Below are 11,746 nucleotides of genomic sequence, written 5' to 3'. Positions count from 1 at the left end.
CTTAGCTTTGTCTGCGTTTAGATATCAATAAATATGAATAAAAAACATATTTCATTTAAAAGATGTATTTATTTATTTTACATAAACTCGTACGTCTAATAATTAAAATATAAATAGCTCATGAATATGGGATTTTATTGACTAGAAAAATATAATCTGAAATAAATTATTTATTCTTTTCTATTGACAATATAATATTTTAACTTCCCTCCTCATAATCTTACCAGCTGCGTTTTTGGGAATAGAGTCAATAAATTGCACTCCGCCAAGTTTCTTATAGCTGGCTACTTTTTCTTCTACAAACTTTGCAATGCTTTCTTCTGAAGGAGATGCATTTTTTTTCTTCACGACAAAGGCTTTGGGTACTTCTCCATACGTTGGGTGCGGTACTCCCACAACTGCTGCATCTATCAAGTCAGGATGAGATCTTAGGATGCCTTCTAGCTCGGCTGGAGGTACTTGGAACCCTTTTACCTGAAAAAATAACAGTAAAATTAATTACAATAAATCAGGATAACATTGAACGACATTTAAGTACAATATTTTTAGAGTCAAAATGTTTGTTCACATATCGCTCACTCCTTTCAACAACGTCATGTATCAAAAATCATAAATTTTCAGTTGTGCATATTTTCGGAATGGCCAGAAAATGTAATATATCCCAGCAAAAGTGGCATATTTTTAACTTAATATTTACCCGCTACAGGTCAGAAACTGTTGTGTATGCATTTTGAAGAAAAGGTTTTGTTTAAATTAAAAGTAAAAAAAATAAAATATTGTTAATATAGTTTATACCTTGATAAGTTCCTTCAGTCGGTCAGTGATGTAGAAGTCATGGTCTTCATCATAGTAAGCCATATCTCCAGTCCTCATCCATCCACCGGGTCTAAAGATCTCTTCTGTTGCTGCCGGGTTGTTGTAGTATCCCTTCATCACTTGGGGACCTCGTAGCCACAACTCACCTACCTAAGAAAAAAATTGTTTTCTTTTGAATGAGTACTCAATGATAACGGTGCAAAGAATGGTTAGGTGTTATGCTTCGTCAGTACTTTTATAAAGAGTTGAATTGTGGACCCTCAAGGTTAGAGGCATTCGTAATTCGGCTACATCGTGGAATGCTACGGATTCCATGGATCGATATGGTCAGCAATGTGAATGTGCTCCAAAGAACAATAGTAGGAAAATAGTTGCTGACTGATATCAAAGTTTAGAAGGTGTCCTATCTGAGGCATGTGCTTAGAGGAAAGAAGTACAAGCTATCAAACCTAATCATAAAAGGCAAAATAGAAGGTTGACAGAAGATAGATCTCCTGGCTCAGGAATTTATAAAATACAAACCCCACCCTGTATATATTCAATACACATTTATTTCTTACTTCATTTGGTCCTAGAGCATCAGATTCATTTTCTAAATTCACAATTTTGGCCTCCGTACTAGGGATTGGGCCACCCACTGATGCATACTTTGAAGTTCCTCTCTCTTGTGATATTGCTGTTGGAGATGTCTCTGTCAGTCCGTAGCCTTGCATAAATGCCACATTATTCTAAAAACATAAACATAATGTTATTTCAAAAGTAAAATGTACACAAAAATGTAATAATACAATCAGAGTATAAAACAACTATATTCAACATTTCCCAACAGACATTCTAAGGATCAAATGGTTAAAAAAAATTTAAAGCGTTTTGAGAGCGGTAGGTATTTAACGCCTCCTTAGTGTAATAGTTAGCGTATTTAGCTACGGTGCTGAAGGCCCTGGGTTCGATTACTACGGAGGTCTAAATAAAAAAGAGTGATTTTTCACTGTAATATTTATTCAATATAATAGAGATTTTTTACTGTATTGTTTATTCAATATTGTACTTAAAGCGCAGGATTGATCACCTTACCTTCATGTAAGTACTGATCAAGGTAACACTGCATCAATATAATGTAGTGTTCTACCCATCATTGGGTATGCATAAGAATAAAAAGAAAAAAAACTTATCCAAGTCAAAAAAATAATGAAGTAATTATTAGCTAACATATAGTTTATTTATAGTTTATTCCTTATTTTGATTCTGGGTGCTTCTTTTGATCCGCAATGGTGTATAGGGCACTGCATCATATTATTGTAGTACTAAGTTGATCATTAAATATATGAATCCCATGCTTGCATACATTATAATTTTACTAAATACTTTTTTTTTATAGTACTTCACTATTTCACTCATATAATTTTCATTCCATCAAACATGATCCGCTTCTATATCATTTTGGAGTGCAGGACTGATCACCCGGCTTTCATATGATTGTGATTGAGTAAATTGCCCTATACGCCACTTGAGTGCAGATAGGGGTCAGAAGAAAACATTTTTACATTCCACAATATTTCTAGTATTATTATCATACATTATACAGTATCTTATTTGCTAAAGCTTGATAATTTACAATATTATATTTTTATTTGGTAAATTTTACTGCATTGTAATTTATATCAAACTAATCTCTCTCCAAATGTTGAGATGTCATATTGATATTTGAACAATAATTTTAAGCGGGTTTATAGGTTCTTTAGATATTAAACAATGACTAAGCCATTCTTAGTGCTTAATACATTAGTCTTTAATTTAGAGTCGTCTTAAAAGTATTATAGGTATTTTAAAGTATCACATTCGCTCATTGCAATAAATACTTTCAACTTTATATATTTCAAATTGTTAATTCTTTTATATTTTGTACATTAAAAGCATTGTTTACTTTGCGGTATGGCAGTGTTTTTTAAAGTGGTATTAAACAAAGTGAATGATGAATGATAAGGAGAGTGTTGTTAATTCTTTGTTATGTTTAACCTGTGCTTGATACACTGTCTGTGTAACCTTTGATAATGCCTGCTGTGTATTTGGGACACCCAAGATTTAAACCTTATTTTCTCAGAGCTAATAGTTTAGATCGATCATAATATCTGGGATAACATAATGAAAAAATTGCCTACAGACATAGTCTGTGCAGAGGTACACAAAGGTACGAAATTAATTGTAATTTTAAACCACAAAAATAGGCAAAAAAATTAAATATTGAAGAAATGTAAAATAAGGAACTGCAAAAAGGAATAATACATGCTAAAACATAAGTAAATTATGACTATAAAATAACTAATTAATATGAATTTTGGTTTCTTCAAAAAATTCATTCAAACACCGGACTACTTATTCGATAAATGTTCATATCATAAAGCTTTCATTAAACTAAAATGTCAACAATTTATTGTTTTGCTGAATGATTTTATATTTGCTGAATGTTTATATCTGTTATTAATATAAACATCATCGGGTCCCTTGATACCTCTCATTATGAATATAAATAGAATTGTCATTACTTACAAGAATAAAAATGTTTTAAAGTAATGGAGGATAATCATCACATCATCACTAGGATGAGGTTTTAAAAACTTGAGGTCTTTTGGAATTTCATACTACAATATAGCAAAAACATGCATTTTACCGTTGTTTTTTCAACGAATCTTTGAACATCTGTAGCAGCGAGGGGAGCAGCTCCTGACATCACAGTCCTGATGGGATCTAAATGTGAAGGTTTCACGCTTGGGTGGGAACCCAAGAAGAGAACTGTAAACAAAAGGACAAAGCAAATACAAAATAAAATAAAATATTAAGGTATTAATATACGATTATTAATATTCAATGCAAACAATATTTAATGCATTGAATTTGTTTAACGTTTCAATAAAAGCCATATTTGTATATAACTGTTCACCGTGATTTTAGTTTATCGCGGTTTTGAGACATATCCATTCTGGTTAGGACAATCACTTTACATCACTACCACAGCACTATTCATTCACCGACCCAAAATATCTATCACATGCGTTATCAGTCGGGCTGAAGACCTATATGCACAAGGGTGTATGTAACAGAGAAGTGTTTGATTCAATATCATTGGCTAAAAGTTTAAACTTTTCACCATTTGCTTTAGTCCCTTCCCACTTCATCCTAGTCAGATCCTTGACTTCCTTTTTGTAAATACCCATTAGTACCATGTTGTTGATCTTTGGTCTGACTCATAATGCATGTGATTAATATTTTATGTAGGTATAAGTGAATGAATACTGCTATGGTAGTAGTGTAAAGTATTGTTTGAATGCTGGTATTGTGATTATTTTGATGGCTTTTTACACATCTCGGAATCAGTAGACTAAAATCTCAGTGAGTGGTTTTATGCATGACCAGCATTTTGTCAAAATAACCAATAACTATTTATAAAATTGCATACACTGATCGTTTGATTGTAATTTTGTTAGAAGCTGATAGTGTTTTTCCAGTTTATCTATACTAAATGCTTTGTTCAACCTTTTTGTAAGTGTTTCGGTCTGCATTACAGCGTTTATCATCTTAGCTAATGTGCAGTATCAGTGCAGTTGGCAGCTGCAATGTAACCCGAAACAACAGGAAGAAATGAGGATGACACTCTAGATAATATCTTTAATGCTGTAAGTTTGGTTTATTTAATTAAAAATCGACCTACTTATTGGTGGAACTAGATGCATCACACCAGCTTTGTATTTTTCTTGAGCTTTTAAGAATGACTCCGGTGTGAATTTTGGGAGAGTCACCAGTTTAATTCCCATTGACATTTTGCTAAGCATTGTTACCACAAGTCCATAGATGTGAAAGAATGGCAGAACAGAGATTGTCACATCCTGATAAGTGCCTGAAAAGTAAGGAGATTATTTTACAACAAAAAATATCATGCATTAATGAAGCTCATAGAGGACAATTTGATGGATACTATTTAAATGTGCACTGGTTACTTTTGAAATTGAGAACATTGAGGCTAAAATTTCAAAGAAAACAGTATGAAATATCAACCTTATTGATTGAATGCTTTCTCTGAAGATGCAGCCAGCTACAGATGGAACAAATTAGATCGAATTACAAGCATTAAATGACAAATTTCTTATTTTTCCAGTCACATAAATAGATGTAGATTGTAAGTGACAATTGAAGATTGATTATACCAGACACTGTATGTTTATTTTAGTAATTTTATCAAAATAATTAAAGTTCAAATTTTAATCACTAACATTATGATTCATTATAAATTATGATTTATTTTATATTTTATTTTATTTTATTTATTGTATATACAGTATTATTTTATAATAAAGTACCTATAATAACTAACAAAACTGTGTATAAAAGAACTATTAATAATTGGGTAATGGAGGTAGGTAGATTTGAAATAGATTAAGCTTACCAGTCGTTGGGAAAAATAACATAACTTTCGGTTTACTAATTTGCACAACATTTGCAGTTACATTTTTGTTAGTCAGTTCAACGCCTTTAGGTAAACCAGTCGTCCCACTGGAATACGGAAGGAAAACTGTATCATCTCCATTCCTTCTCACTTCCTTTAAGCAGTCGGTACTTTCCCCAAAATTCTCAGCGAATTCGGCAAATTTTATGGTTCCTTCAGGATGTGGAAGTTTCGTGTCACATTCAGCAATGATTACGGGAATGTTTTTCCTCAAAGAGTTAATGGCAGTCTGGACATGTGGATAGCAAGCTACTGTTGTTATTACTACCTTTGCTCCTGAGTCTTGTAATTGCCGTTGAACCTCCTCTGTATAAATGAATAATACGATATGATCAATTCTGGACTGTTACTAAATAATTTAATTAAAACTTCAAAGGTAAACCATATTTAAGTATATGATTATATTATTCTTACTATGTACATACATGTATGAAAAGTGCAAGGTGCACAAAATATACCCAATATTTTGTTCATTTTGGGTTCCCGTTACTCAGTGACAATTTCTAAATTGTAGTAGCAAAAAGTATTGATAGTATGTGTATATTTCCTCCGGAATTTGATGACTATTTTGATCTAATTTGAATTTAATACCACATACAACATGGCATCAGAATAATTCAATGTCAACTCAATCACAAATTATTCAAAGGGAATGTGATCAGTATTAGAGTTTAACTATATTTAAATTGTTAATGAAAAGTTATATATTGAAATTAATTGAGTAAATTAAAATAACTAGTGATGGGCATTCAAATATAAATGATAAGAAATTAATAATTTGTTTAGTATTTTTCATATAATCACTCAAGTTAGCTCAATTGTACAGGTGCCGTTCGTCAAAATTAAGAGTATGCTTTTTATATTAACATCTTAACATAGATGAAAAAGAACTTGGAAATCTGGGTATTTACAGGCCTTACAACATGTCATAGGCTGGCTTACTTAATTACTTTATGAACATGTAATAATGACTTTTCAACCCATGATTGACAACCATACTTTTCGAAATTCGGAAGTTGTATTTATGCTAAAATTTCTTCTTTCACATGATAGTTTTTTGGCACCAACAATGGTTAAGTTTTTTTTATTAGAAGGGTGTGGACTTATGTCCCCTAAGTGGACATAACCCAGATTTGTAAATGATGATTTGGACACACTCAAAATATTAATATTAAGAGTATGTATTTATATATTGTTACATATATTTTTTCAGATTATTTATTGATAACTGACACAATATAATACAAAAATATCAGTTTTGAAAAAACATTTTTTTGAATAAATAAAAGATAAACATACCAGCTGTATAAATGGGGTTAATTGCAGTTACAATACACCCCGCCTGGGTCGCCCCTAAGGTTGCTAGGGGAAACTCTGGAGAATTGGGTAGCATAATGGCTACACAATCTCCATCTCTCAGTTTCAGTTTATTTCTGAGGCAGGCTGCAAATGCTACAGACATTTTGTGCGCTTGTCCATACGTATAACCCTTTCCTGTGACACCACATACCTTGAATAATAACATTTTTTAAATAATGACAATTATACTGAGCAAGCTTACACATAGCAGTATAATACAATAAAATATAACGGTAAGTGAATGAAAAAATATATTGAATTAAACTTTGTATGGATAATATCTTCTTCAAACCTTTATCTACACTCCAATGGTACATAGGGCACTGCATCATATAAACGCAGTGTTATCTTGATCGTTAACACATGAAGGAAAGGTGATTACCCCTCTGCATCAGGTACCAGCCCAGGGTAATATTGAATAAATATTAGAGTGACAAAATTACTTTTATTTATTTGACCCACCGAGTGTGCTGACCATTATAAATATATGTATAATATAACATGTTTAAGTGGTTAAAAAGCCCAGTCTTTATCACTTGAAGCAGTTTAGTTCAGTCAGTACTTCGTTCATAAATGTTCAGGTCACTTCAAAATATTTATTTTTTAAAAATATTTTCTTGACTTTCCAAGAACTATAAATAAGCCTGTTATAGTTATTAGGAACCTAGAACTTATTAGGAACAATTGACATACTAGAATTAAATCATTTATATTATTTTTGACATCTCATCAAAGATGAAGAAGAATATGGAAGTCTGGGCATTTACGGGGCTGACGACCGTCATAGGCTGGTTTAAGTGATCACTTTACACACGTGTAACATTCACCAATTCTACCCATTATTGACAATCACACTACTCAAATTCTTGGAAGTTCTTTATATATATGAACCAATTTAGAAACCTTGTTCTTGAATCACTAGAATTTATATTTGATGGCACGTTTTAAATACTGATACAGTGATTATGTTGTATTGTTTATTATTTTTATATTTTGATGAATTTCTGTTGTTTCAAAATGTTGAAATGACTTTTTATATACATTAATAGTCTTTAGGATTTCAATGTTATTATTGTTATATATGTGATTGATTTCTTTTAAATGGTTAAAAATTCTACAAAAAATATTTTTTAAACGTAATTCACATTCCTTGACTTTTGTTTCAAATTTTTGAGAAGACACACCAATCTATGAATTTCCACAGTCTTTTCCAACTTTTTTAATATAAAACGATAGATGTTTCATCTCACGATGTGACGACTATAATATCAATATTGAAATATCATCCATAAGGTGAATAATCCAGTGTCTAATATATTTATATATATTTATATATTTAACAATAAAAACCAAAGACTATGAAGTTATTTAAGTTACAGTCTGTACCTTATTCAGTTGTTTAAAATCATTGACAAATAGTGTTTGTAAATATGAGTGAAAATAAATATAAATTAGGTAGCCGCAAATATTTAACACGTTGACTGCCACAGCAATTTTCAGAATTCCGGTCTAAAAAGCTAATTCATTAAAAATATCCTTTTACTTCTTGATTTTAAATATTTTTTTTTAAATTATATTTTCTGTTGATATATTAATAAATTTTCTGTTCATGTAAGCCAACATTGATTTTTTGTTTAACCTCTTCTCAGAAGCCATCTATCTATACATATTAGCATACTAGAAATTTCACCGTAATTACACTAATATGACAAGTTAACACAGTACGAGATAATTCCTAGTTGGCGTCCCAGCAAAGAAAACAATCCACGAGTTATCTCGTAGTTGGCAGTCAACGTGTTAATCAAAACACTGTATATGAATGAAACTTTAAATTTATAAAAACAAGATGAAGGAAGAGAATAAGATTAGGAATTGAGGGGGGAGATTGAGAGGATCCAAGAAAAAGGTGATGTGATATACACTCAGAGGTTCGGGTTCAGAGGATAGATTTCAATGTTGTAAAATAATGATATTTTTACCACTGCTGTTTTATCCGCCCACTTGTCCAATCCGTTCCACACATATTCAGAAATTACTAAATTGCTTGGCAGTACTATATCTTCATACGTTGAAATTATCACATTTTTTTCGGTAGCATGGTTAAAATGTCTTCTTGTTGTCAAACTACACTTATTATTTCTAATCAGAGCTAAACTCGTAGCTCCACTATGACACTGGGTCGATAAATGGCTGATGCAGACAGATCTCCCCAAGGATTTTAGGCAGTGAAAAACTGGTTGAATCATTTTCACAGACTAGAAGGTTTAAAACTGTGGAGTTATTCAAATTGTCGACTATAATGAGCGGGGAGATGATTGATTTTGATACTTCATTATCACCCGGGTTATATATAAGGTAATCTTATCAATTTTATTTTGTGTATGAACCCTATCAGTAGGAATTTTGCTAATCAGTTTAATATATTTAAGTTGGTTATTTTATTATTTAAAAAAAGTATATCTCTGCTTCTCTGATAGCTTTAAAAAATGCCTGAAATATTACTATTTATCATTAGAACCCTAACTGTCCATCATATCATTCTGCCTGAGTTTCTTCAACCTCTTCCCCCTCAACTGATTCCCCTCTGACCCCACTTTTTTCTTCTTCATAAATTACAGTTCTTTTTATATGTATAGTAAAATGTTGAAAATATTTTATGAATTATATTGGAATTTATTATAATTAATGTCTTTTTTTCCATTGATACTTATGTACAAGTACTATATACCCTCTAATTTTTACCGTATCCCGCCTCCGTGGTGTAATGGTCAGCGTGTTTAGCTACCGTGCTGTGGGTCCCGGGTTCGATTCCCAGGGGAGTGAAAATAAACATTAGTGATTTTAACACTCTAATATTTATTTAATATTACCCTGGACTGGTTCACCTTGAAGAGTGATCACCTTGCCTTCATGTAAGTAATGATCAAGATAACACTGCGTCAATTTGATGCAGTGCCCTATGCACCATTTAGTGCGGATAAGGGTTATAAGTAAGTAAGTAAGTAATTTTCACCGTATCACCAGTCTGTTTTTGGTTGGTTGGAAGATATTGCGTGTTAGCAATAAGCTCGGCAATGTGAATATATTCTGTACACAATGTTTTTAATAAAATAAATAAATTAATACAACAAAAAGGGTAAAAGTTAATATAAGTAATTATTTGTCCGTCTCCCTAGTGTAATGGTCAGCACGCTCGGCTACCGTTCTGGAAGTATCGGGTTTGATTCCCAGGGGGGTCAAATAAATGTAAGTGATTTTTTCATAATAATATTTATTCAATATTACCCTAGACTGGAGCGGAGGGCTGATCACCTTCCTTCATGTATTAACGATCAAGATAACACTGCATTAATATACTGCAGTGTCCTATGCACCATCGGGATGCGGATAAGGGTTTGAAGAAGAATTATTCTTCTAAGAATATTAATATAAGGGACTGGTACAAGAATCCATGACTGATCTCCTTGCCTTTCTGCAATTAAGGATCAAGATAACACTGCGTCGATATGGTGTAGTTCCTTATTTGCCATTGTGTACGAATAAGGATTGGAAGAAGAAGGACTGGTACTTGAATCATAGGACGAATCACCTTTCCTTCATGTAATTAGAATTCAAAATAATACTTCATCGATAGATGAAAATGATAAATTTTCACTTTAATATTTTTTAAATATCACCCTGTACAGGTACCTGGAGTACACGAGTGATGATCCTTTTATATTATCAACAATCAAGATAAAACTGTCAATATGATGTAATGCCATATACATTAACTGGTGAGTATAAGGGATAATAATGAGAATTTTACTATAATGATGTGCTTGTGTGTTAACAGTTGATATAGCTCAAGTGATCTTGACAGTGACATATTGGGAATATCACATATCGCTCACTCCTTTCAAGAACGTCATAAATCAAAATTCGTCAATTTTCAGTTGGGCATGTTTTCGGAATGCCCAAAAAATTTACTTTATCCCAGCAGAAGTGGCATATTTTTAACTTAATATTTACCCGCCACAGGGCAGAAAGTGTTGTTTTTGCATTTTGAAGAAAAGGTATTGTTTGATTATTTTTTAAAATAAACTAAATATTTTTCAAATGGAGAAACAATCTTCAGGTTTTACTTAAAAAGATCTGTTGCACAGTAAAAAGTTCAGTAAGTGGCTTGATATTTATTTTTAATACATTGTATTATATTTTTAAAATTTAAAAACGATCTCCTGAAAAATCGAGTTTTTTGATTTATGACGTTCTTGAAAGGAGTTAGCGATATGTATATTGAAATAACTAGTTTTAAAATGAGATTATTTATTGTAATTTTAGGTAATTTATGTATCTCTCATCAGCCAATGTATACAATTTCCTATTTTTGCAGACTATGACTTTTATCTTTCTAAAAAGATAAGATAAAGTAATGGAGTACTTACGTAAATATTTATAAAAACAACTTAAAAAACAATCATTATTAATTATGAACTTTGAATGAAAGATTAATGTATTTTTATTTTTAAAATGTCAGATAATAATATTTTAGATGAGGTATCAAGTTCATAATTAAGTAAATAGTGTCTAAGATTTCCCATATGTAAAGAATTTTTAAAATCGAACTAGTATACCGTTACATTTTTAAATTCTTAGATATACGATAATAAATAACTGTCCATTTTTACATAAATTTTTTTAAATACCACTATTCCTTAAAATCTACTGTGACATGTTTCGATGCATTCTGCATCATTTTCAAACACCGTATGATGCGGAATGCATCGAAACACGTGTCACAGTAGATTTTAAGAAATAGTGGTATTTACTAAGTAAAATTTTAATTAAAAATGGATAGGTATTACCACAAAGTGACTGCCTGATTTGGTAGTAATTAATGAAATCATATTATAAATAATAAATAACCGGTTAATCCTACAAAATCACAAGCTACTATAATTTTTATAAATATAAGACTTTTATATAACCCCATTCCTCTATTGGGATAAAATTGATTTAATTGTCATATTTATATTTCATACTTTACATTATGTATTTATTTTATTGTAAGGTTTTAAATAAAACATTTCA

The 11,746-nt window shown here is 31.2% G+C and overlaps 1 protein-coding gene across 1 annotated transcript; it reads right to left on the bottom strand.

The window, feature by feature from the left end:
* Positions 1-114: 114 nt before the first annotated feature.
* Positions 115-6,782, bottom strand: LOC148304370 (uncharacterized). Its single transcript, XM_088268417.1, has 7 exons — positions 6,614-6,782; positions 5,255-5,620; positions 4,523-4,708; positions 3,485-3,606; positions 1,377-1,544; positions 796-966; positions 115-474 (listed from the first exon to the last, which is right to left on the bottom strand). Exons 1-7 carry the CDS (start codon positions 6,774-6,776, stop codon positions 181-183), a joined length of 1,470 nt encoding a protein of 489 aa, XP_088124543.1. The 5' UTR covers positions 6,777-6,782; the 3' UTR covers positions 115-180.
* Between the last annotated feature and the right edge of the window lie 4,964 nt (positions 6,783-11,746).

This window comes from Brachycentrus maculatus, unplaced genomic scaffold (assembly GCF_059751285.1).
Source record: "Brachycentrus maculatus isolate JH-2025_06_01 unplaced genomic scaffold, ASM5975128v1 h1tg000323l, whole genome shotgun sequence".
Lineage (NCBI taxonomy): Eukaryota > Metazoa > Arthropoda > Insecta > Trichoptera > Brachycentridae > Brachycentrus > Brachycentrus maculatus.
Note: the sequence above shows the minus strand (reverse complement) of the source record. Positions and strands in the feature narration are given on the sequence as shown.

Bases quoted from the DNA above. Each gene is read 5' to 3' on its own strand.
- LOC148304370 (XM_088268417.1), bottom strand. From the start codon at position 6,776: ATGTCTGTAGCATTTGCAGCCTGCCTCAGAAATAAACTGAAACTGAGA. The intron at 4,709-5,254 runs GTAAGCTTAATC...CTTACTTTTCAG, and splicing joins GTTATTTTTCCCAACGACTG to GCACTTATCAGGATGTGACA. The intron at 967-1,376 runs GTAAGAAATAAA...TTTTTTTCTTAG, and splicing joins ATGCTCTAGGACCAAATGAA to GTAGGTGAGTTGTGGCTACG.